This window comes from Gnatocerus cornutus, chromosome 2 (assembly GCF_029298725.1).
Source record: "Gnatocerus cornutus isolate USDA-ARS CGAHR chromosome 2, icGnaCorn1.1, whole genome shotgun sequence".
Taxonomy (NCBI): Eukaryota; Metazoa; Arthropoda; class Insecta; order Coleoptera; family Tenebrionidae; genus Gnatocerus; species Gnatocerus cornutus.
This window is the reverse complement of record NC_142234.1, coordinates 14047740-14071219: the sequence shown is the minus strand read 5'-3', so window position 1 is coordinate 14071219 and position 23480 is coordinate 14047740. Positions and strand designations below refer to the sequence as shown.

Below are 23480 nucleotides of genomic sequence, written 5' to 3'. Positions count from 1 at the left end.
CTTTTTGAGTTAATTTGTCACAAACCTATAAAAAAGAAAAATTAAAGTTTTATTAATGAAATTTACTAACGAGTTATCGATGTAATTCAATCACTTTGAACCCAGTTGGATGTTATAAACTTTGCAGTACTAACCTTTTAAAATAAAATAATTTCTTTTTTCAATTTTTGTTCACATTAATGAGTTAGGTATATTTTGCGGTAGTTTTTTCTGCGCTAATTGCCTGTAGAGCAATACAAATTTACATAATACTTATGACATATTCTATTAAAATTAATAGTAAATGTACTATCGCGGAATCAAAATTTCGAACATCACTTTTTGACATGGCAATGTAAAGCAAGCTTTATTGTCATTGTGACTGACATACAAAATAAATTTCTGACACTTGCTGTACCGTTTATAAATTTTAAGGTCATAAAATTAAAGGACAGTTTACAATTTTTAATCATCAGTCAATTTGATGTTCGAAATTTTGATTCCGCGATAGTATATTCACCAGTTTTCAGTTTTTAGAGTTCTTTTTGAAAATTGGGGTACAGTTTCAAACTTTTGCTACTGGAATCTGTCATATGGATAAGCTATCCAAATGGACTTTTTGTATTTGCACAAATGAATTGGATATGTAGAACTATTAGTAAGGATAAATATCATTTGATTAAAAAAAACAGATTAAAAACGAAACCTTTGTATCATTAAATGTTTAATTCGACTTAAGCTTGTATGTCTATTGTGGGTGGAAATAAACCAATAGTTGTATACATTAAATAGTACTCCTATTAAATACATGTCGAAATCCAATCAAAACTTTTTTTGAATAATATTTCATTAAAATGCAAACAAAAATACTGCAATTGTTGTTTAATTGGATATAAAAATTCTGTTTATTAGATAAGTATCCAATACAAAGAAATAAACAATTAAAAACATTCTTCCCTTTTTACTGTTTGTGGTTCAATCCATAGTAAACCCATCCCACAATGTAAACACTTATAACAAGTGTCCGGAAAATCGCGCATAATAAGACTGTATCATCGGACAATGCCATAGATCACCGGAAAAACGTTAACAAAAATGTCTCCAATTTTTCGGTATATGATGGATTGAAGAGTAAAAGTTTAATGCTAAAATTAACGATTTCTATGCAATCATTTTGCGTTCAAATGAATTTGTTACCCAAAGGACATTTTGCACAAAAGCATGATGTAAAAAAATCGGAAAAATTTTGTAAGAAATGCCTGAAAACTGTTAACAAAATTTTTAAATCAACAATGTCAATCATTCACATGAAACCATAGTCACATTATTCGTTCATGAGCCAATCTGACTATTGCCAACAATACAACAGCAACGTTACTATGGCTTTGAATACTGGAAATTTAAATTATTGGGGCAACAGTTCAGCAATGTTGCCATTTTCCTAATTTTATTTTGGCTGCGAAAACAGAAAGTGTGAAGTTTTTTTAACATTTTTTTGGTACTCTGCTGGACCACTCAATTACCCTCTTTCAAGATGGTGCATGCGCCACTTTCCGGACACCTGTATGTACTTACCTAAATTGTTCGTTTGATAAAACCACAAAATGCAATGGTAAATAAACAACAAAAAAGAACATTAAAGCATTCCATCCCTTTGACATGTTTTTCCTGCGTAAAAAAGCCTGACTTCTTCAAATTAGTAGCGCAAACTTACGTCCCGTCAATTTGGTTTGTCTTGCTCTGACCCAAATCTGATTGTTCTGTTCCAACGCTGCAAATTCACCAGCAACAGAATTTGCGATTCTGTGATGTTCAGTGTTTTTGAGTATTGATGGATCTAAAATGTTTTTGTGACTTCAGTGCTTATTCTGTAGACTAATTAAAGTTTTTAAGGTAAATAAATCAAATTATAAATTCGTATTTCTTATTTTTCAAAGATATCATTGTACCTAAATACATAGACAATTACCTATATATTCAAGCCAACTGCAACTAGGATTTAACAACTCGACAAGAACGTAGGATAAAATGAATGAACCTAATACATTTTTATTTTTGTTTTTTGTATTTATTTGATGGTCTCTTTTGATTCAAAAAAACCAATGCGATGGCCGGGAATCGAACCCGGATCAACTGCTTGGAAGGCAACTATGCTGACCATTACACCACCATCGCACATATTATGAACATTTACACAAAAACACCGCAATCAAAAAAAAATTAAAACAACCTATAGATAATAATAAAATATTCCCACTAATAAAAATTTATCAACATTTGTAATAATAAAAGTACATATTAACAAGGCTCCAATTTTCATTGTTTGGCTAAAATCGGTTAAATATTTATGCAGAGTATTTTTTGTTTTGGTTTATTTGAAATTTGAATTTCAAAGTAGAAATTTTCCGAGCAGAATTCTTGTCCAGTGCGAATTGTCGAATTGTGTTCCATCTTTTCTTGCATCAATAATAAATCCATAGCAATAATTGTTTACTTTTAGTTACACGTAAACACATAAAAGGCTGTTAACACAAACCTACTTACCAAAAATTAACCGACTTTTGAATGACATTATTTATCAAAAATAATTCAAAAGTCAGATTGATCTACAAAGGAAATAATAACCAACTCATGAAAATTTCAAGCATATTAATTTTACATACTTGCATGCAGACCACGCCTCATTGCAGAGAGTTCAGACGTGGCACTTCTACACTGAATTAGTGGTAAAAGGCGTGTTCCAATGACTAGCGGTGAATTCAAAAAAATGAAGAAGTTGCTACATATTTTCTTCCTTAAGAGCTATTTTAATAAGAAGAAATCAGTACAATACTTGCAATAAAAAAATTTAACATATTTTACTTATTATAAAATTATTCAACAAGATTTTTCATTTTTTGTGTCCAATATACCCACTACACTGGCGCAGACAATGTATGTTCTGATTGGTTAAAATACAAGAGAGAGGGTTATAAAATAAAGCTCCACTCTAACGAGTCCACTCTGACTATAGTTTGAAGTGAAATGTTTTACTGATAAGGTCTGTATCTTTAGTTTAGTTTTAATATATTAAATTTGCTCTTATAGAGAACTAGTTAAATAAGTGAAATTTGAGAAAAAGTGACCATCTTCATGATAAATTTCCAATTTTATATGTGAAACTTTTTCATAATCTCCTCAGTATTGTAGCTTTTTGACACTTTCCCTTCTTCAATGGAGAGATATAACTGGACCTCAATTATAAGATTCAATCTTTTTGCCTTCAAAATCGCCGGAATGTGGCCGAGCGAAGAGAGCCACAAATTCAATGTTTACCTTTTTCGAGCAGTTCTTATGTTCGTTGTATTTGGAGTCATCCAACCCCTTTGTCAAACTTACAAACTTCTGACCAACATAACTGACATGAAAATTGTAGCAGCAGCCTCATTCTTGTCGATTTCAACGTACGTGGTTCTTTTAAAGATAATCTACATTGTACGACATCTCAAAACTTTAAAGGAATTGTTAAGAAATTTGGATGAAAACATTATATTTCAACCACGTAACAACGAACAAGTAAAACTAATAGAACCAGGTATCAAATTGTGGAAGTTATCGTACAACCTGCTGAGTGCTAGCAGTTACATTGCTTTCATTTTTTGGACATTTGATGCGTTTAGACGTCGCCGGTTACCTTTCATTTCTTGGTTTCCTTATGATCCAATGGTGTCTCCTCTCTTTGAAGTTACAGTGATGCATCAGATGTTGAGTCTAGGTTATGCTGCTTACATCAACATTAATGTTGATACTTTTATAACAGCTTTTAGTTTGTATACTGGGTCACAACTGGATATTTTAAGTGATGATTTAAGGAAAATAGAATGGACACTATTCAGCAAAGACTTGATTAACTGCATCAAACATCACCAGGAAATTGTTAAGTATGACCGTTCTACTCTTAGTTTTCAGACCTTTAACTAGATTTCTAGATTCCTGAATTTATATAATGAGACCTTCAATTGGATTATTTTCGCGCAATTTTTCACTAGTGCTGTTTCTTTGGCCATCACCATGTTCCTTGTCATTGCGGTAAGTTCGTTTCGCCATGTTTAGAAATTTTAACTGATTTTTGGTCAGGTTCCTCCTTTTAGCGGTGATTTCTTCTCATTTGTATTTTACGCAAACGCAATTCTACTTGAGATATTTATGTACTGCTGGTTTGGCAACGAATTGCAACACAAGGTATGTATCAACGAAACAGCCTAAAATCAGCTAAATTTTTTGGCTTTTAGGGAAGTCAAGTTTTTCGATTTGCTTTTGAATCACAGTGGGTGGAAGCATCGCATGAGGCAAAAAATATGTTACTTTTCTTCATGCTACAAAGCCAGTCAACTTTAAAAGTATCGGCTTTAAAACTGTTTGATTTGACACTGGAAAATTTTCTAAAGGTACGACTAATTGAAATTTTATATTTATGTGATCTTTACGTGCTTTTTGTAGATTTTAAAAACGGCTTATTCGTATTTTGCTCTCGTAAATAATTTCAGTTCTGATGAATAAATCAAGGAAAGATTGTCACCACACCAAAGTTTTGTTAGTTATATTGATTAAAAATGTAATTTAATTTAATAGTAAAAATTATGTATCAAGTCTCATTATTTTACTATATTTTATTTGCTTCTACAATAATTTACAGTGCACATATTAAATTGCCATGATAATTTTTGCCCAAATTTTCAATTTTTCTGAAATAATTTCATTCTCTATTAACTTCATTTAAAACTGTAAAATAGGACCAAGAGCTGCGCAAAACCTGAAATTTACAAATAAACTACGACATAAATCTCATGATTATAATTACCATTTTAAAAGTTTCCAATGTGAGATAGAAAAAATTAAACGCTGATATTTTGATTGGTTCTTGAGCACACGAAATAAAAATTATCAATTCTTTCTGTGTGGATATAGGGGCACCGGCCCAATCACATTCAAATACAGCCGAAGAAATGCAACTGCTCTGAAACCACGTCATCCAATCAAGTGAACAAAATAAAATTAAAAAAATAAGTACTTTTACTTCGACTTCATTGCCAAACCAAGAAAAGATGAACATTTCTATTGTCATCCCTGAAGTATAGCAAACGAAGGAGTAAAATTGGCTACTAAATGGTCTCACCTAAGCAGTGAAAACTGTAAAAAAAGTTAAAAAATATTTTTTGACGTACCACTGTTAACTGAAACAAAGAGAACCCCATAGATATTGCGCAGGTAAAGAATTGTAACAAGATAATCCAGTTAAAAATATTGTTGGATATCTCAGAAAATCTACAACGAATTGTTATTTATTCAAAATATTAAATTCATATTTTCACCCACCTCAAAATTGCTCTATGATGCTCAACGCAACTGATAAACTCTTCGCGCATTCTCTCTCCAGCAAGATTCCTCAAGTTATCAGATAAAATATCACACTGGGTCCCAATAAACATATTCAAAGCAGCAATAAAACAATCAAGATTCATGCTAACATATACCAAGTACCAAATCGCCACAACTTGATGAATATAAGTCAGCTCATAGTTTGGAGACGATTTAGTATCAAAAGGATACCAAGCCAAAAATGGTAACCGATGTTCCGCAATCCAGTTATCCAGAATTGGGTAAATTGACCAAAACGTAACACAAATATTACATGTTATAAAATTTACGAAATACAAGAGTTTCCATGAGATAATAGCCGGTGTCACTAATTTGATTTGGCTTTCATTCTTCGGCTGAAACGACTTTTGGCGGAGATCTATAAAAAGGTTTTTAACACTTTTCATGTTTCGTATGAGACAGTATGCTTTGACCACGGCTGCAATGCAAGATAATGTCACAAAAATTGTAGAAGTGAGAGCCTCCAGATCGTTTAAGATAAAATAGATGTTGTATGTTTGAACGAAAGTGTGGATGAATAACAGACCGATTACACAAACTGTGGTGTAGATACCATAAAAGTTCAGTGTGTAGGTCTCGTTAAGTTTGGGCCATAATCCCAACAGCACTAAAGAAAAGATATTGATGTTTATGGCTTTTTCCCACTTAAATTCTTCCATGGCTTAAATAAATTGTTCCACCACTTAGTGAAGTTTAACGGTTATTTAACATTCACCGAAGCGCAATATTTTTAATATCTTCTGAACTGAAACTGACACACTTGGACTATGCACAAAGCTTCCCCGTACAACATTGAATTCATGCTTTCTCGAGACTTGTAATTATATCCAAAACATCCACTTATTGCAGCAATTATGTGTGATGCTTTTATTTATTTATTAGGGAACACTTGAATGCAACACAAGCGTTACTTGTGCAAAAGTAATGAGAATTCCCACAAAATTTATGGAAAATTGATGAGTTTGCATGCGTAACTTGCTCTTGCTCCCATTTTCAGGATTATCGATTCTTAAACAAACTACGACTTCGTTTTTTAGAGAAAAGCGCAAGAATCAATATACAAAATAAATGTATGAAATTTAGATTATTACTTTTCCAAAATTGTACTTGATTGTCCAAAAAACGAATGCGATGGCCGGGAATCAACTGCTTGGAAGGCAACTATGCTGACCATTACACCACCATCGCACATCGCACCATTGTAAGCATTTACACAAAAACACCGCAAGTAAATTAGTTATTAACAGTCGAGGAACTGCAAGTAGGATTTAACGCCTCGACAGCAATGTTTGTATCCTGAGCCGCAAGCTGGAGAGACCCAATAAATAGATAGATGGTACCACCAATAAAATTAATTCAAGGCCAACTGTAAAATCTGCTCACTTCTGAGTAAAGGGCCCCACAAACCTCGTTCTTGCACGACGTGTTTGAACGACAGTTTCGACGGTTGGAACGAAACGGTCGGAAAAACCGAGGTCTGTGGGCAAAAACCGTCGTGTTGAACCGACAGTTTTGCAGGAATAGCAGACAGAAAACATGGTGGCGCAGATGCTATAGAGTGCGTAGGTCTCGTCGAATTTGGGCCATAATCCCAACAGTTTTAAGGAAAGTGTGGTGGCTTTATCGCGGATTTGAAGACCTGCGGTCTAAATCCGATTCCACTTGACCACGCTGTGGATTGTCTTGGTGAATTGACTTGAAGGACCAGAATTGAAATTCAATTCGATTTTTGGAGATATTTACTCGTGGACGGTTTACAGAAAACTTAACTAAAACTAACTAAAATCTAAAAGGCGGGTGACATCCCCCACCCGTCAAGGGTTGCACCACCAATGGGGTGGAATGGAATATTCCACAGAAAGAATGTTGATGTTCAAGGCTTTCTCCCAATTACATTCTTCCATTGTCTCTGAATCTTGTCGTTTCAACTTGTCAGAACAAAAACAAAAAGTTAATATTAATTAGTCGATTTAAAAAAATGACTTTCAATTAAAAACTGCACACAAAACCGAAGTTTCCACGATGCTTTCTTGTCTGCAGCAATTATGTGTGATGATTTATTAATTAACGTGGGCTTAGATGCAGAACAATAGTTAATAAGAATTCTCACAAAATTTCTGCAAAATTAATGAGTGTTTGCATGTGTAACTTACTCATGTCCCCATTTTCAAAACAATCGATTTTTAAACAAGTTGATGAAAATTATTAAAACGCTCTTCAATAAGCAATTCACTAAATAAATCAATTAGAATATTTTGAAAATAAAAAGCATTTTTGTTGTATGTATTTCACCGCTGTCTTTTATAACGTCGTTTCACAAGAAAACAAAATCGAATGCGATGGCCGGGAATCGAACCCGGATCAACTGCTTGGAAGGCAACTATGCTGACCATTACACCACCATCGCACATATTATAAACATTTACACAAAAATACCGCAATCAACAAAATATTAAAACAACCTACAGATAACAATAAAATATTCCCACTAATAAAAATTTATCAACATTTGTAATAATAAAAGCACATATTAACAAGACTCCAAATTTTCATTGTTTGGCTAAAATCGCCTAAATATTTATAGTATTTTTTGTTTACATTACACTACCATCACACATGTTTTAAAATCTTACAAAATAACACCGCACGTAAACAAAATTTACTTTCAAATTAGAGATAATATGAATGTACATAATTTTGACATAATATGTAACTAATAAATATATTATTATACAGGGTAAACCCGAATAAAATACAAATTTACAAAATACAATTTTAACCCCAGTAGCAGATAACACAGTTTGATATAATTTGAGATTCCGAAACGTCACCGTTTGCGAGAAAAAACGGATTAATATTTTTAGTTAAAATCGCTGTGTTAGAGGTAAACCAATTCAATGTCATTGTCAGTCCAGGTCATCCAAAAGTTAGGAATAAAAATGCTAATGAACAAGTGGCAAAAAATGTCTGTAACGGAGTTTCCGTCAGTTTAGCAATGATCGTTGTAGAGAAATGTTGGTTTTACAGTGACAAATTGTTCAAATTTGAAATATTTTGAGAATTTTTTTTATTCCTTGTCAGTGGTTTCTTCAAAAATGATGGGATAAACTTAAAGTTATAAAAAAGTTTTGTTTACGGGTGAATCTGAATTACGAGTGATGACATTGTGGATCATCCAATGGACGGCATTTGGTCATTTTTCGTTATAACTTCAGGTAACTTTATCATTATTTCATTTCTAATTAAAATTTCAGTTTGGTCCTCAAAGCAAGTCGGAAAAAATCATCATACCAACCAATCGAGATTAAGATTGGCCTTTTTGAGGGCTCGATTTATTTCAAACAAATTAATTTTTCGCAATACCAAATTTTTGAAATGTGTCTGGTTTTTAAAATCAGGAATTAAATGAAAGTTAAGTTACACAATTCTGAATAGAGTGGGTATAAACGTTGTTTGGTCGAACGGTTTTTGGAGTCTTTGAGAAAAAATGTTTTATCCAAAATGCACTAATAAAGTAGTACTTTATTCACTCATTTTAAACAAATAAAGTACTCTTTTACTCTCTAAACACTTTAAAGAAAATTATGCCACATTTCCATGACAACAATGCAAGCATGGCTTTCTAAACGCTAAAAAATTGTCACTGCTGTGTAATTCTTTTAATGCCTTAATTGCAACCAACAGGGACTTTGGATAAAATCTAGTATTATATTCGATCTACGATCTCGAGAATAGCTGATTTTTGTCGTGAATAAATTGCGTCCTTACACTCTTATATAATAAATATCTATAAATTCAGTTCCATAAGCGTTGAATAACAGGTAATGGAAGGAGGGTTTGTTTGCCCCACTTAAATTTAATTTTTTTTTTTGAATTATATCCTATATCGGTGGCTGATATTGTGGTTAAAATCTTTGCATTTTATTCGGGTTCACGTTGTACTTACGAACATGTTATAAAGTGCATTATTTACAAGCTGATATTTAATTAACCGAGTGAATAATAGCTATAACATGCAAGTGTAATACTATGCTTTATCTACGACCATTTACTGAAATTAATTTGACAATTTTTTTATAAAAAATTGGTTTAAAAAAAATTAAACCAAACAGATTTTTTATTTCATTTTTGCGACGGACCTAATTATAGTCATAGCCATCATTATTTGTCTAAAACATATTGTGAGTAAATAATTGTTTAGTGGTCGTAGATAAATTAATCTTATTTTTCCTGCAGACATTTTTTTGTAGATGCCAAATTTAAAGTGCGGTTTTTTCCATTAGAATTTGTGTCAATACTTACTTCAATATAACTTACTTCAATAAAATTATACATAGTGCAACACAAACTGTGCTAAATTTATTATGAAATTTAAAATTCTAAACAAACTTTTCATAACTACTGTTTCATAATCCATAAAACTTGAACTATATAATTACGCTTCCAAACGATATGTTAGAAAAATTATTTCCCGATTGCAAAGAGTTGCAACGGTAGCATAAAAATAAATATTATTTCACTTACACATGTTGACGCCACCGCAACTAGTCAAACCAACGACAGCTTCAATCTCTTTACGAACACAAAAATTTTAAATAATTAAATATCATTCATCTATTACTAATAATTAATTAATTAACTTTTTAAAAGGTAAGTAATGACCAGTTTTCGTTAGTTCATCTGACTTTTTCCCACGACATTTAATTTTGAGCATAATAGCAATTAAGACAATTTAATTATCCATTTTCCCTAAATACCAGTTTGTAGTTTGTAATTATCTACATTATATAAACAGGAGAATAACCGATTTATCACTTTTCTGGTCATGGAAGAAAAATTTAACTGGAAAACCTTAATCAGAGCCAACATTGTCAAACTAAAAATTGTTGGTTTATGGCCATCTGGAGACGAAACATACCGATTTAACTTTTATACAGTGTGGTCCATTATTTGCATCGCAGTTTTCAATGTTGGCCCCAACATTTTTCAAATAGCCAACATTTACTTTATTATCGACGATTTGCAAGCAGTTATTTCAAACATCTTTGTGACTCTCTCTGAGCTTCTGTCAGTATTAAAAGCGTACTTCGCAGTCCAAAATATGAAGATTCTAAAAGAGCTAATGGTAATGCTCAGAAATGATATATTCCAGCCAAAAAATACACGGCAAATTGAACTTATTCAACCGAGTTTGAGGTTCTGGAAAGTTAATTATGTGGTTTACTGGTGTGTTACTTTGGGAGCGGTTTTTTTCTTGTCGTTTTATTCCCTTTTGGACAAGTCTGGGAAACAGTATCAGCTACCATTTATGGCTTGGTATCCTTTTGCGACCAATGCTTCGCCAATTTACGAAATTATGTACGTTTATCAGTTCCTTGGTACTACATGTAGCGCCTCCAGTGCTTTGTCTGTGGATTGTATCATTGCAGCTCTCAACGTGTACATAGGGGCCCAATTTGATATTTTATGTGACGACGTGGAGCATCTTGATAATTCCGCTGAAGATTTTAATGAAAAACTAATAAACTGTGTAAAACATCACAAGGAAATTTTAAGGCAAGTTGGTATACATCAATAACCAAAATTGTGTCTCTTTTAGATTTGCAGACAAAACCAACAAATTCTCTAACTGGATCGTTCTTGTGCAATTTTTTATCAGTGCCGTTTCCATCGGTATGACAATGTTTCAACTAACTGTGGTAAGTACAGTTAGTTTCTAAATTTCAGGTAATTAATAGATCGGTTTAGGTTACACCTCTCAGCAATGAATTTTTTTCGCAAATCTCGTTCTTATCTTCGATCACAACAGAAATTTTCATGTTCTGTTGGTATGGAAATGAAGTGACGATAAAGGTAAATTACACAAAGTTCTACTTTCATTTCTGACTTTAGTTTTATAGAGTAACAAAATTCCTTATGCTATTTTCAAGTCCCCGTGGATCAACGCACCATTGGCGGCTAAGAAGAATTTGATGTTTTTTATGGCAAATTGTCAAAAATCTGTTAGAATGTCGGCGCTTAATCTATTTTACCTTTCTCTAGACACTTTTGTCTCGGTAAGTTGAGTATTGTGCATAAGGTCTTGTTTAAAGTGATTATTTTTAGATACTTCGTGCTGCTTGGTCGTATTTTGCATTGTTAAATCAAGTCAGTGGTTAAAATTTATATTACCATGTAAAAATTTAGTGATAGTTTCTGAATAAATGCATGTTTGTAGGTACATTTTAAATTGTTTTTTTAAAGCAAAGACCTAGTTCCGGAGAAATTGAGCACCAACAATTTCTGCAAAAATATTCACCGAAATAAGTTTACATTGTAAACTAAAAAAAAATTGAATTCGAAATTTATTTATTTATTTATTCATTTTTATGTCTTAAGAATAAACATTTGATAATTTACTTTCATAAATAATATAACAAAAGCGGAAATTTTTATAACAATTTATACAATTATAACCATTGTCGGAATTTTTTTCCACAGACGCTTCTCGTGCCAAAGATCATTTTGGGATGATTTTCAATCACTGTTTTCAAGGTGAAAACGACGTTTGATACTTCTATGTTTACATCAGTCGAAAGAGAAGTTTGAGATCTATCTACTAGCCAAATTTGAGATGGATCGGACAAACATTTACGATTTATGGCCAAAAATTAAAAAAAAATAAAAATTTTTATCGACTGAGTAAAATTTTTTTTTTACAAAAAATGGTATTTTAGGCTTTCCAGAACATTATCTAACGTAAAATCAACCGAGAAAAAAAATGACGCAAACCGCATCTCTATTTCTCAAATAGTTTCCGAGATATTTAACTTGAAAAATTAGGAAAAATGAGGAAAAATGAAAATCAACTTTTCGAAATTTTGATCGGCCATAACCCAGTTATTTGTTGTCAGATATGAATTTAAATCCCAGATTTAAAATTTGCGGAAAGTTTTGCGTTACAGTGATGTATAATAACTCAAGTTTTCTCCAAAAAATAAGCGAGACATCGATATCAGAAGTTTGGCATAGTTTTAGTCATAAATTTTCGCAAAAATTTGCAAATTTTGACTTTTGAAAAATCTAAGAACTATTTCTTATGTAAAAAATCGCGAGAAGCACGATGGCGAAAACCGCATCTTAATATATGTGTAATGGTTTCCTAGATATCGAACACGAATTGTTTCAAACCTTTTTTTTGTATTTGTCGTAATTCCGATGATATAGAGCACCGACATTTCCGGAGCTTCAAAATTTTAGACTTCTAGCGACAACCCAAATTTTTAAACGCCTGCGTATAATAAGCATCAAAAACTTAAGTTTGCTCCACAAATAAGCAAGAAATTGACCGCAATAGATTTACACAGTTCGAGCAGGAAAATTTTGATTTTTTTAAATTTGGGAAATGAAGTAATACAGGATTCTTAACAACAAAAGTGGGAAAAAAATGATGATAAAAACGTCATCTACATATCTATCTTCATATCTACATATCTCTCGTACTTCCGGATATCTTCACTGAGAACCGGCGCATCCATCAAACGTAGCATTATCAGTAATTTCTGTCTATTTACCAATATCATGTTATGTATACTTAAACTGCACAATACCGTAAATAGACTTTAACAAGCTACTATTATCCAATTTATAACAATTACTTCAAATGTGCTTTGAGATTAATTGCACTATGAATTATAAACCGCGTCGTGAAAAGTGTTTAATAAACGATCAGCGTCACAAAATATAGATCAATTTACACTTTAATAATAAAATAATACTTTAATAATAAAAGAAAAGAAAATTACGATGTATTTATAACGAAGCGACTGTCTCTAATAGACTCTTATTATGAAGTAGCTGTCATAAAGTGCAAACGTGAAAGTTTCAAGTGGTGAGAAAATGAAAAAATTTGACTGGATATCTACTATTAAAATCAACATTATAAAATTAAAAATTGTTGGCCTCTGGCCTAAAGGAGACGAGGCGTACGGCTTCAACAGTTACACCCTCTGGGCCACAATATCCTTCACTTGTATTATATTCGCCCACAACTTTTTTCAAGCCATGAATATTTTTCTCTTGAACGATTTAAAAGCAATCACATCCATCATTTTCCTAAACCTATCCGAATTATTAGGAATGGTAAAAGCCTACTACTTGTTCCAAAATATGGCACTCCTCAAACAATTACTAATAACTTTGAACAGTAACCAATTTCAACCAAAAAATAGCCAACAGAAGCACTTAGTCGAACCAAATTTAATATTGTGGAAGAAAATTTACATTGTGTATTGGATAATGAGTGGTGGAGCAATTTTCTTTTGGGCCACTTTCCCAATTTTAGACAACTCAGTGAAAGATTATAGATTACCATTCATGGCGTGGTATCCATTTGATACTAAAGTCTCACCTAATTATGAGATTACTTACGTGTATCAAGTTATCGGAGTTATGTTTGTTGGTACTTCAACGTTAGGAGTTGACACTCTGGTTGCTGCTTTAACAATGTACACTGGAGCACAACTGGATATTTTATGTGACAATTTGAGACATCTCAGTGGAAAAAATTACAACGCAGAATTAATAAAATGTGTTCACCATCATAAAGAAATTCTCAGGTACCACATCGATGTGTCAAAAAGGTACTAATTTAATTTTCTAGATTTTCTGCGCACTCTGGTCAAATTTTCAACTGGATTATTTTCTTCCAGTTTTTTATAAGTGCGACCTCGATTGGTATAACAATGTTTCAGATGACAGTGGTACGTTAATTTTATTGGTACTTTTATTACTCTTGAAAGGTTAAAGCTTTTAGCAGCGAGTTCATTTCGCTTTTCTCGTTTGAGATTGCTATAATCGTGGAAATTTTCATGTACTGCTGGTTCGCTAATGAAGTTACAGAGAAGGTAGTAATTTCAAAATTCGCAAATTTAGATTTGTGTGTATTTTGTAGAGTAAAAATATTCCATATGCTGTGTTTGAGTCCGATTGGATTAACACACCGCTGGAAACAAAGACGAATTTAATGATTTTTGTGGAGAACTGCTTGAAGCCAATGCACATTTCCCCTTTGAACATATTCGATTTAACACTCGAGACTTTTTTAAAGGTACTGTTATCAAAATCACAAATTTTTATTACCCATTTCTTTGCAGATTCTTCGAGCTTCTTGGTCTTATTTCGCTTTGCTACAACAAATGAATACGATGAAACAGTAAATCATCTTAATTCATAATTACAACATATGTGTACCTAATAGATACATTTTGTAGACTATAGGTTCATTGGTTTATTTTACCTTTGTACCTTTTGACCTTAATATAAAAAAAAACAACTTCAAGTGTAATTCTTAATTATCTACCGTAATTTACTATCATAATGACGTTGTAATTGTCTAATGAGCACATGAAATCGATTTCACGTGTAATAAATCACTATCAGAATAATAATTATTTTATTCAAGTAAAAAACAATTACGTTCTATAAATAGATCTGTTGTTTTTAAACATCTGAATTCACGGTAATTGACACAAAATCCATTAAATGATTCTGTGCTTGTTTAGGAAGCAGTTGGAAAAATGAACTCAAATATAAAAGATGCCGGGGAATACTAACTTCTTTTAAATCCAGTCTTTGTGCTTTGACTATTTCCCTGGCTGCATCTTCAGTTTGTACAATCGGCGTAAGATTTTTAAACTTGCTCCTCCAAGTCGTACATAAACCAGTATTCACAAAAAACGGATAAATCGTGGTAAATTTAATCCCGTTGTTCTTATTTTGTCTACACTCAACGTACAGAGCATCCATTAAACCTCTTATAGCAAACTTCGAACAACCATACGATACTAAATTTGGTACTCCGAATAATCCTGCTAATGAAGAAATGGCGACAATATGACCATGGTTGTGTTTTTTCATATTAGGAAAAAAAGCTTCAAGAGTCTAAAATGTAAGAATGATTTTGTGGCTAAAAAAGAAGTCTTTACCCAAAAGTGTGCTAAGATGTTAACATTTATAGTTCTTTGGACTTCTAATGGCGTGTGATCAAGAAGAGAATGTGCTGCTAAAACCCCAGCATTGTTAACTAGAATGGTAACATTTCCAACTTTTTCTTGAACTTGTTTGGCGACACTTTGGACGTTATCGCGATTAGAAACATCGCAACTATAATAAATACACAATCACTAAAAATCCATTGTACTACTTAAATAAGTACTAAAAAAAATGAGCCTGGGAATATCCCCTTCCAGAGATTTCTTCAACGGTTTCAGTACCCATTTTTTCATTAATATCCCAAATAACGACAATTGCACCTTCAGAAGCATACAAAAGAGCCAACTCTCTTCCGATTCCATGTCCACCACCTGTTATCTTTAATTTAAGAGCATTGACAAAACTCAATAAAAAAATTTACTCACCAAAACAATTTCACCTTTTACAGATTTTTGCTGCTTTGGTGAAATCAAATAAACAATACTTAAAATAATAGAATACAGTATTTTGAAAACAACAGTAGCGACTTCTAAAATTAATGCACGCATGTCTTGTGGAACTTGCTTCCTATTAGCACTTAATTATAAAAAAATATTTCTATTTGTATAACGTTACTCACATGTCTGTCATTATTAATTGTTTCTAGTTGTTACGTTCTATTTAATTTTATAACGATACTTCAAGTTTACGTGAACAATACTAAAAAGTGGTTGTACGCATAACTAGTTTGAACAAACATCGGTTTAATGTACAGACAAGACAACCTTCCATCAACAGGTTTCAATAACACAACATTTATTAATGTTGAAAAGCCAAAGTTTTGAACAGTGAGTAATTTAAATTTTCTCCTTTGAAAAATCTAAAAAAAAAATGTGATTTTCATATTCGAAAATTTTTGTATTTGTATATATGTATTTTGTAAAGAAAAAGTTTTTTTTATACACGCATTAGTTGTGTTAAACTAAGTTGACAACCATTTATACAAAGAATATATGATAAGATTGATAAGTTGATAGCCACTGCTTGAATCCAATGCAGATTTAATCTTTGAATTTATTAGACTGAATTGTATGTACTTACCGACTTTTTTGAAGATACTTGCAGTTGAGGATGAAGAATTGTCTGATCAATAAAAACAATAAAATTGAAATAAATAAATATGTTCGACAAAGTTATTCTTTTAATAAATACATAAATAAATTAATTGTCAATATTTTTAATTGTATGAAACAGTAAAATCATCCTAATTTATATCAATTAATACACTAATACTAATTTAGCAAATACATTTTACAATGACATTACAAAGTATTGCAATAATGCATTCAGTGTTTTTTCCTACGTCTAGACCAGTCAAACAAGAAAGTTTTTATTCTTAATAGTTAAACTTAGTGGTTTGCCATAAAATCACGATATAAATTCAGATATAATCAAGCACATAATATCCATAGGTATCACTAATGCATTTAAATTCCTGTTTTTTTACAATAACACATTTTTTCGAGCAAAGCGCTAGCAAAAAGAATATTCTTACTGAGATCATTTAAGTTCCTACAAATAGATCTTCATTTAAATATCTGAATCTACTGTAATTGAAGCAAAATCCGTTACATAATTCTGTGCTTTTTCAGGGAGCAGTCGATAAATAAGACTCGATAAAATCAGATGTCGCGGAATACTAATTTCTTTAAAATCCAATCTTTGCGCCTTCACAATTTTTCTAGCTGCATCTTTAGTTGGTATAACGGGCGCAAGAATCTTAAACTTACTCGTCCATGTCTTGCAAAAGCCAGTATCCACAAAAAATGGATAAATCGTGGTAAATTTTATTCTGTTATTCTTGATTTTTCTACATTCTTCATACACCGAGTCCATTAGCCCCTTCACAGCAAACTTTGAGCAAGAATATGATACCATATTTGAGACTCCGAATAGCCCAGCTGTTGATGCAATAGCTACAACGTGACCATGGTTGTGTTTTTTCATACTGGGAAGAAAAGCTTCAAGGGTCTAAAAAAGTACGAATAATTTTGTGTCTGAGAAGAGATGTCCTCACCCAAAAGTGCGCCAAGATGTTAATATTTATAGTTCTTTCGATTTCGAGTGGTGTGTGGTCAAGAAATGGACGTGTTGCTAGAATCCCAGCATTGTTAACAAGAATGGTAACATTTCCAACCTTTTCTTCAACTTTTTTACCCACACTTAAGACAGTATCGCGGTTAGAAACATCACAACTAGAACACACACTTTTAATCACTGATAGATAGGTAGGTATATTTTCGTACCAGAAGAAATGGGCTTGGGGATATCCTTTCCTGGCAATTTCTTCAACGGTTTGATTGCCCAATTTTTCATTAATATCCCAAATAACCACAGTTGCACCTTTAGAAGCATACAAAAAAGCCAATTCTTTTCCGATTCCATGTCCACCACCTGTTATCTTTAATTTGAGATCATTGACAACATTCAGTAAATAAATTTATTACTCACCAAAACAATTTCATCTTTCACAGATTTTTGCCTTTGGGGTACAACCAGATGAACAGCATTTAGAAGAATAAAATACACTACTTTGAAAATAACGATGATGAAGTCTAAAACTAGTTGTCCAAGAGCCAGTATGATGTTTGCATCTTCTTTGCTAACAATAATTATAAAAATTGGAATTTGTTTTTCAAAACCATACTTACAAGTCAGTCATTGTAAAAAACTCTAAGCCTGAAGAACTTTCTGACGATACTGAAGTCTTCTCAGGGTAACACTAAGCATGTGTATGTAACCAGTTTGGGCGAAAAAATTCGAGGTAAAGGACACTGAAATTATAACACGGAGGTGAAATCCTGAGATCCAATGTTTTAAAAAATATATTTTAGATGACGTTTCGTATTCAATTATTGAATAAATTTGACTAAAATTGTAATGTAATAGGAGTATTAGAATGTGTAAGTTATCATTACAACAAATATTACTCTTGTACCTATTGTATAGGTATATATATTATAGGTGTATATATTACCTTGTATTACTTACCCTTGTATAAACAAAATATTGATCAAAAATCTGTAAGTTTGCTCAAATTTTATGTAGCAAGTTATTAAAATGAATTTTCGTTTAAACTTAGCGTGTGGTCAGTGTTGAAATTGCTTTGTTACAAGTTCAAGGAGATTTTTTTCGAATAATGTTATTTGTATTGTCGCGATTTAAAATTTAGATTTGGAATGAACATGACTGGGTAAACTTTTTATTACTTTGAAGTTCTAAAATTAATTTAAATCGAATCAAATCAAAGATATGTAAAAAAACAAATACAAGTCTCAAAATTTTATTAATGAAATAAACAGTTTACTGTTCAAGGTTGATTTAAAATTAACATTTCTTCATAGGCTTCATTTAATTGCTTCTCATTATTATCAATCGTTGATGTCTAGGTTAAAACCAAAGTGTTTCAAGGTTGCTGAGTTTTTGTTGGTATATTTTCTTTGCATCAAATTTATGGTATTTTTTATATTTATGAATTTTATAAGTATATTATACATACATACTCTTATCTACCAAAATTTCTAGTATCGCAGTACAGATTGATAAAATAATTTTGTCTAGATTGGACTTTTCCAGTCATTTTTAATGTTTATTTTTACGTACTTTCAAGGCAAGAAGCAAAAAATTTAGTACATTCACTGGTTTTGACCTAGCTACCATATTCATGGATGCAAATATACTTACATAATTAAATAATAATTTACTCCCTTAAAATGACTAAAAGTATAAACTGAAGTCCAAATTTGTTCTGAATTAATTTATTTTAAATTTGTTTTCTGTTATTGATTTACGTCTATATTTATGCAAAAAAATTCGTGTTTTGATTTTTCCATCTTTTAGAAACTTGCATTCGATTCTGTGTTGAAATTAATATAAACCTACCCAAAAATAAATAAATTACAGGGCTTAGGAATCACGGTGCATCCAGAATCAGTTTCAAAATAAAAAAAAAACCTTTAAAATAAAAATTACAATTTGAGGAACTGATGTACTGATAATAATTACAAATAACTGGTGTGGCTTACATTCAAACAAACTTCTGTCGACAATTACACACTTAATTATTAACATACTAACTTCCTGGACTTGCAATTCTAAAATCGAAACTGTTGGGCGTCAATATCATTGGATGAAAGGAAAGCAGTAATTATTTCTCCAATAAGAAAGGTCTATACTTATTTATGTGTTATTAACGAGTTTAAAAACTAACAATTGTAGTTAAAATAAAGATCTAAAATTAGCAACAAAATTGAACCAGCTAGTATTAAAATTTGAAGCTCAAAAACTCAAAAATAAACGAAAAAAGACAGAAAACGACTAATTGCATAATGCATTAAGTTGAGAGGGTTAGAAACAGCAACTGTCTTTCATATTTTGCGCAGAAGTAGAAAAGTGCACTTGGCTTATTGGCTTGAAGAAAGTCTTTGATAATACAAATTAAAGTGAAGTGTTGTGATTATGTTGGATACCCAAAAAAGCAGTCAAGGTATGTAAACATATAAATTAAAATCCATAATTCGACCATACTTCACACCTTTTTGGATGCTTAGATATGATTTGAGTTTATCTCTAAATTACTTTAAATCTGTTTGTTCATTTTCATGTTTCAAAATTTTTAAGAAAAAAACTAAAAACAACGGTTTTTGTATTTTCGTAGTGCTATTATTTAATATTTCTTAACGTTTTGAGCATTTTAAGCAAACTAAACTTTAACACAAACACTACTTGTTAAACATAGCTTATTTTTAAAGAATTGAGAGTTTAGAAACATGATTAATTTATTGCTGTAAATACTAATTACTTTAAAAATTATGAACGAAAATAAAAATCTAATAAGCAGGTACAGTTTTCTAGCAATTCATCGGATGTCATCAAAATTTTAAATTTTAATACGATAATTATAACGAATCCCCAAAGATAATAAGTAGACTAGTTTAACAACTAAACGATAAATTTTAAATATTTGCTCCCCTTCAGAAGTTAGAACAACGCCAATGGTCCCTTGTGAAACAGTAACCAATATTTTTTGTAGAAATGAAATCACAAAAATTCTGCTGGAAAATAACCATCAAGCTTAACATTCTGTTTCTGCAAATCTCCGGTTTCTGGCCACAAAAAAACGGCTCCTACAATTTGAATTTTTATACCCTACGCACCACACTTCTCGTCTTAATTTTTGTAATATTTGGATTCCTTTCTGAAATCATCAACATCTTTTTCATTTTCGACGACCTCATCGCATTTACTGGTACAATCTACATCGTCTCCACACAAGTGATCTTTCTTCTCAAAATTTATTTCATGGTGAAGAATATGGCGATTCTTAAACAACTAATGGAGATGTTAAATAACGATTTATTTCAGCCTCGAGGCATCAAACAAATTTCTCTGATTAGTCGAAACTTAGATTTTTGGAAGCTGATTTTCAGAACATTCATGGGGACGGGCTGTAGCGCAAATGTGTTTTGGGCCATTTTCCCATTGCTGGATAAATCAAGTGATGAAAAGAAACTACCATTTTTAATGTGGTACCCATATAATGCTACAATCTCGCCTCTGTATGAGATAACTTACGTTCATCAAGTTTTGAGCTATACATACACGTGTTTCACTCATATTAATGTGGATACTTTTATCGTTGCTTTGCTTATATACATTTCAAGTCAGTTCGATATTTTATGTGATAACTTAAAAAAACTTCATGTAAGCAAAAATTTTCATAAGAATTTTGTCAGGTGCGTTAAACATCATTGGCTAATTTTAAGGTGAGCAAATGGAAAAATTTGGATATAAATGACTAAATAATTGTTGTAATTGTTTTAGCTTTGCCGAAAAAGTAAATCACTTTTTAAATTGGATTATATTCTTGCAATTTTGTCTTAGTTCCACCACAGCAGCAATTACTTTGTTTCAACTCACACTAGTAAGTAAGTTTTGTATTAAAACATTACGACTAAGAAAGCATTTCAGATGACCCCATTCACCACAGAATTTTTGTCTCTTTTGGCTTTTGGACTTGCATCCGTATCGGAAATTTTCATGTTTTGTTGGTTCGGTGACGAAGTGGAAGTCAAGGTAAGCTAACATCACAATTTTTTTAATTTAATCGTAAATATATTTTTAGAGCCAAATGGTGCCATACGCCATCTATGAAAGCAACTGGCCTAGTTTTTCTCAGAAAACAAGAAAAAACATCCTTTTCTTTATTTTAAAGGCACAAAAACCCTTAAGAATATCTGCACATAACGTATTTTTTCTGTCTCTGGAGTCTTTTATGAAGGTATTTCTTCTAAAAAAAGAAGTGAAAATAAAACAATATTTGTTTTTTAGATTTTGAAAACTGCGTGGTCTTACTTTGCACTTTTGCAACAAGTGAATTCCTAAAATAACAGCACTAAAAATTGCATAGTTACACCTTTTAAAATTGGTGGATGCGCTGAATCAATCGCTTTAGTGTATCGTTTAAGGCATTTATACAAACTTGCTGCTAGGTTAAGTTATACAAATTTAAACAGCATTTAATAATTATGTATTATTTGTTTAATTTTTGGAGATACTTATTTGTGGTACAAGCAGGTTCTTTTACATATTACCTTCGAGAAATACTTATACCTAGTCAAATTACGAGACTTGCCAAGAAGGTTTATAACAAGTATGTAATATCTAATAACTCACAAATGTCATACAACGATTTATCCAACACACGTTGCAATTTTCATCCAATAGCAATGATACTTAATAACAGATCCAAATATAAATTTGGCCACGTAGTAGGTATAGTTGCTGTTTAATTCTCACTCACTAGTAAGTTATAAACCACTTTACTTATTTTATTTCAAATCACTATAGTTATACCGCTTTTATATGATTGTATATTATAAATAAAATAATGCATACATTTTTTTTGATGATTATTTCTACTCTTCATTTATTTTGAATGCCACATTTCAAGGTCATAATTTGTAAAAATTGTGCAGCTCTACGGTAAATTTGAGAACATTTATGCATTGGATTGAACATAAACGAGTACTTGACACCCAAAGACCGTTCATGATGCAATTCAATACATAAATCCTCTCAAATTTGCCATAAAGCTCCACAATTTTCACAAATTATGTCTTTCAAATGCGGTATTCAAAATAAATGAGGAATAATTATAGGACGAAATTGTTTTAATCTAAATATAATATTAGAAATTTTCAGATAAACGTATGAAAAGTGACGCCTCCAAATTTCATTCTTGTTTTCCGAAAATTAGCGAAAACACGAAATTTTAATATAAAATATTGAAAAATTATTGTTTGTCCTTAAATAAAATTTCGGCTTTTCTATTCCCCCAATTTTTTGCTCTAACCTAACTTTCACGTTGTGTCAAATTTGTATAGATTACCTGATGTAAAAATGACTTTATTGAAGGTTGACAATTAGCCGAAGTGTCAGGAACAACAAAAATTATTCTAGTCTTGCATTTATTTATGATTTAGGTACTACAAATTTAGACAACATCAAGTTTTACTGCTTGTTGTTCGGTCCTCTCACAGTCCCAATTCAATAAGGACCAAATTTTTATTTACAAATTGGATTGCTTACAACAAAGGCACATAGCATTTAGCTCAATTACTGATTTGACTCATGTTAAAACATTGGTTAAAACATCAATTTTGACACCTTTCTACTGTCACCAAAAGTCTGTTTTACAACGAAACACAAATTCAAACTGTCACTTGTCGGGATTTATGTGAACTCGGCTGTATATTTATATTAATAAATACATAATAAAATAAATTTACATATAATTCTAGCTCAATTTTTTATCAAAAAAATGCATAAGCCTCAATTAATGAACATAATCGAGACTAAATATTAGTTACGTCAACAATGAGTACAAAAATAACGAATTACTACATATTTCATGTTTTGTATTGACTTATTTTGCAGTTAATAAGAATTCAAGTCTTATCTTCCTTAATTATTCAAAAGTTATTCCGCGATGTATAATCATGAAAAAGCAACTTCGTAAGTATTTAATTTCTCGCTTAATAAAGAATTCTATTTAGATCAATAACAAACAA

At 31.4% G+C, this 23480-nt stretch overlaps 7 protein-coding genes and 2 non-coding genes across 12 annotated transcripts; 4 read left to right on the top strand and 5 right to left on the bottom strand.

The window, feature by feature from the left end:
• Positions 1-2082: 2082 nt before the first annotated feature.
• TRNAG-UCC (transfer RNA glycine (anticodon UCC)) lies at positions 2083-2154 on the bottom strand. The gene has a single exon. It is a non-coding gene; the product is annotated as a tRNA-Gly (tRNA).
• A 1364-nt stretch (positions 2155-3518) lies between these two features.
• LOC148179282 (4-vinylanisole receptor-like) lies at positions 3519-4540 on the top strand. Its single transcript, XM_088030678.1, has 5 exons — positions 3519-3899; positions 3948-4047; positions 4096-4200; positions 4251-4406; positions 4459-4540. Exons 1-5 carry the CDS (start codon positions 3682-3684, stop codon positions 4516-4518), a joined length of 639 nt encoding a protein of 212 aa, XP_087886804.1. The 5' UTR covers positions 3519-3681; the 3' UTR covers positions 4519-4540.
• A 174-nt stretch (positions 4541-4714) lies between these two features.
• Positions 4715-6056, bottom strand: LOC148179281 (odorant receptor 70a-like). Its single transcript, XM_088029521.1, has 5 exons — positions 5335-6056; positions 5184-5283; positions 5030-5134; positions 4820-4975; positions 4715-4771 (listed from the first exon to the last, which is right to left on the bottom strand). The coding sequence occupies exons 1-5, from the start codon at positions 6054-6056 to the stop codon at positions 4715-4717; spliced, it is 1140 nt and encodes a 379-aa protein (XP_087885647.1).
• Positions 6057-7732: 1676 nt separating this feature from the next.
• Positions 7733-7804, bottom strand: TRNAG-UCC (transfer RNA glycine (anticodon UCC)). The gene has a single exon. It is a non-coding gene; the product is annotated as a tRNA-Gly (tRNA).
• Positions 7805-10217: 2413 nt separating this feature from the next.
• On the top strand, positions 10218-11645 carry LOC148179279 (4-vinylanisole receptor-like). Its single transcript, XM_088050850.1, has 5 exons — positions 10218-10953; positions 10997-11096; positions 11146-11250; positions 11298-11453; positions 11503-11645. Exons 1-5 carry the CDS (start codon positions 10223-10225, stop codon positions 11554-11556), a joined length of 1146 nt encoding a protein of 381 aa, XP_087906976.1. The 5' UTR covers positions 10218-10222; the 3' UTR covers positions 11557-11645.
• A 1595-nt stretch (positions 11646-13240) lies between these two features.
• Positions 13241-14616, top strand: LOC148179278 (odorant receptor Or1-like). Its single transcript, XM_088050855.1, has 5 exons — positions 13241-13994; positions 14039-14138; positions 14178-14282; positions 14330-14485; positions 14532-14616. Exons 1-5 carry the CDS (start codon positions 13276-13278, stop codon positions 14592-14594), a joined length of 1143 nt encoding a protein of 380 aa, XP_087906981.1. The 5' UTR covers positions 13241-13275; the 3' UTR covers positions 14595-14616.
• Positions 14482-16094, bottom strand: LOC148179277 (short-chain dehydrogenase/reductase family 16C member 6-like). 3 transcript variants are annotated; one of them, XM_088050853.1, is made up of 6 exons: positions 15989-16094; positions 15795-15936; positions 15593-15747; positions 15363-15540; positions 14992-15318; positions 14482-14564 (listed from the first exon to the last, which is right to left on the bottom strand). In XM_088050853.1, exons 1-6 carry the CDS (start codon positions 15997-15999, stop codon positions 14514-14516), a joined length of 864 nt encoding a protein of 287 aa, XP_087906979.1. In that variant the 5' UTR covers positions 16000-16094; the 3' UTR covers positions 14482-14513. The 3 variants fall into 3 exon arrangements, with proteins under 3 accessions (XP_087906979.1, XP_087906977.1, XP_087906978.1); XM_088050851.1 differs by lacking the exon at positions 14482-14564 and having other exon boundaries at positions 14817-15318; XM_088050852.1 differs by lacking the exons at positions 14482-14564; positions 15989-16094 and having other exon boundaries at positions 14817-15318; positions 15795-15979.
• A 508-nt stretch (positions 16095-16602) lies between these two features.
• Positions 16603-23103, bottom strand: LOC148179275 (short-chain dehydrogenase/reductase family 16C member 6-like). Of its 2 annotated transcripts, none has more exons than XM_088030814.1 (6): positions 22799-23103; positions 18060-18182; positions 17860-18010; positions 17655-17809; positions 17426-17603; positions 16603-17379 (listed from the first exon to the last, which is right to left on the bottom strand). In XM_088030814.1, the coding sequence occupies exons 2-6, from the start codon at positions 18068-18070 to the stop codon at positions 16939-16941; spliced, it is 936 nt and encodes a 311-aa protein (XP_087886940.1). In that variant the 5' UTR covers positions 18071-18182; positions 22799-23103; the 3' UTR covers positions 16603-16938. The 2 variants fall into 2 exon arrangements, with proteins under 2 accessions (XP_087886940.1, XP_087886942.1); XM_088030816.1 differs by lacking the exon at positions 22799-23103 and adding an exon at positions 18400-18712.
• Positions 20443-21792, top strand: LOC148179276 (4-vinylanisole receptor-like). Its single transcript, XM_088029520.1, has 5 exons — positions 20443-21173; positions 21232-21331; positions 21379-21483; positions 21533-21688; positions 21739-21792. Exons 1-5 carry the CDS (start codon positions 20443-20445, stop codon positions 21790-21792), a joined length of 1146 nt encoding a protein of 381 aa, XP_087885646.1.
• Positions 23104-23480: the final 377 nt, after the last annotated feature.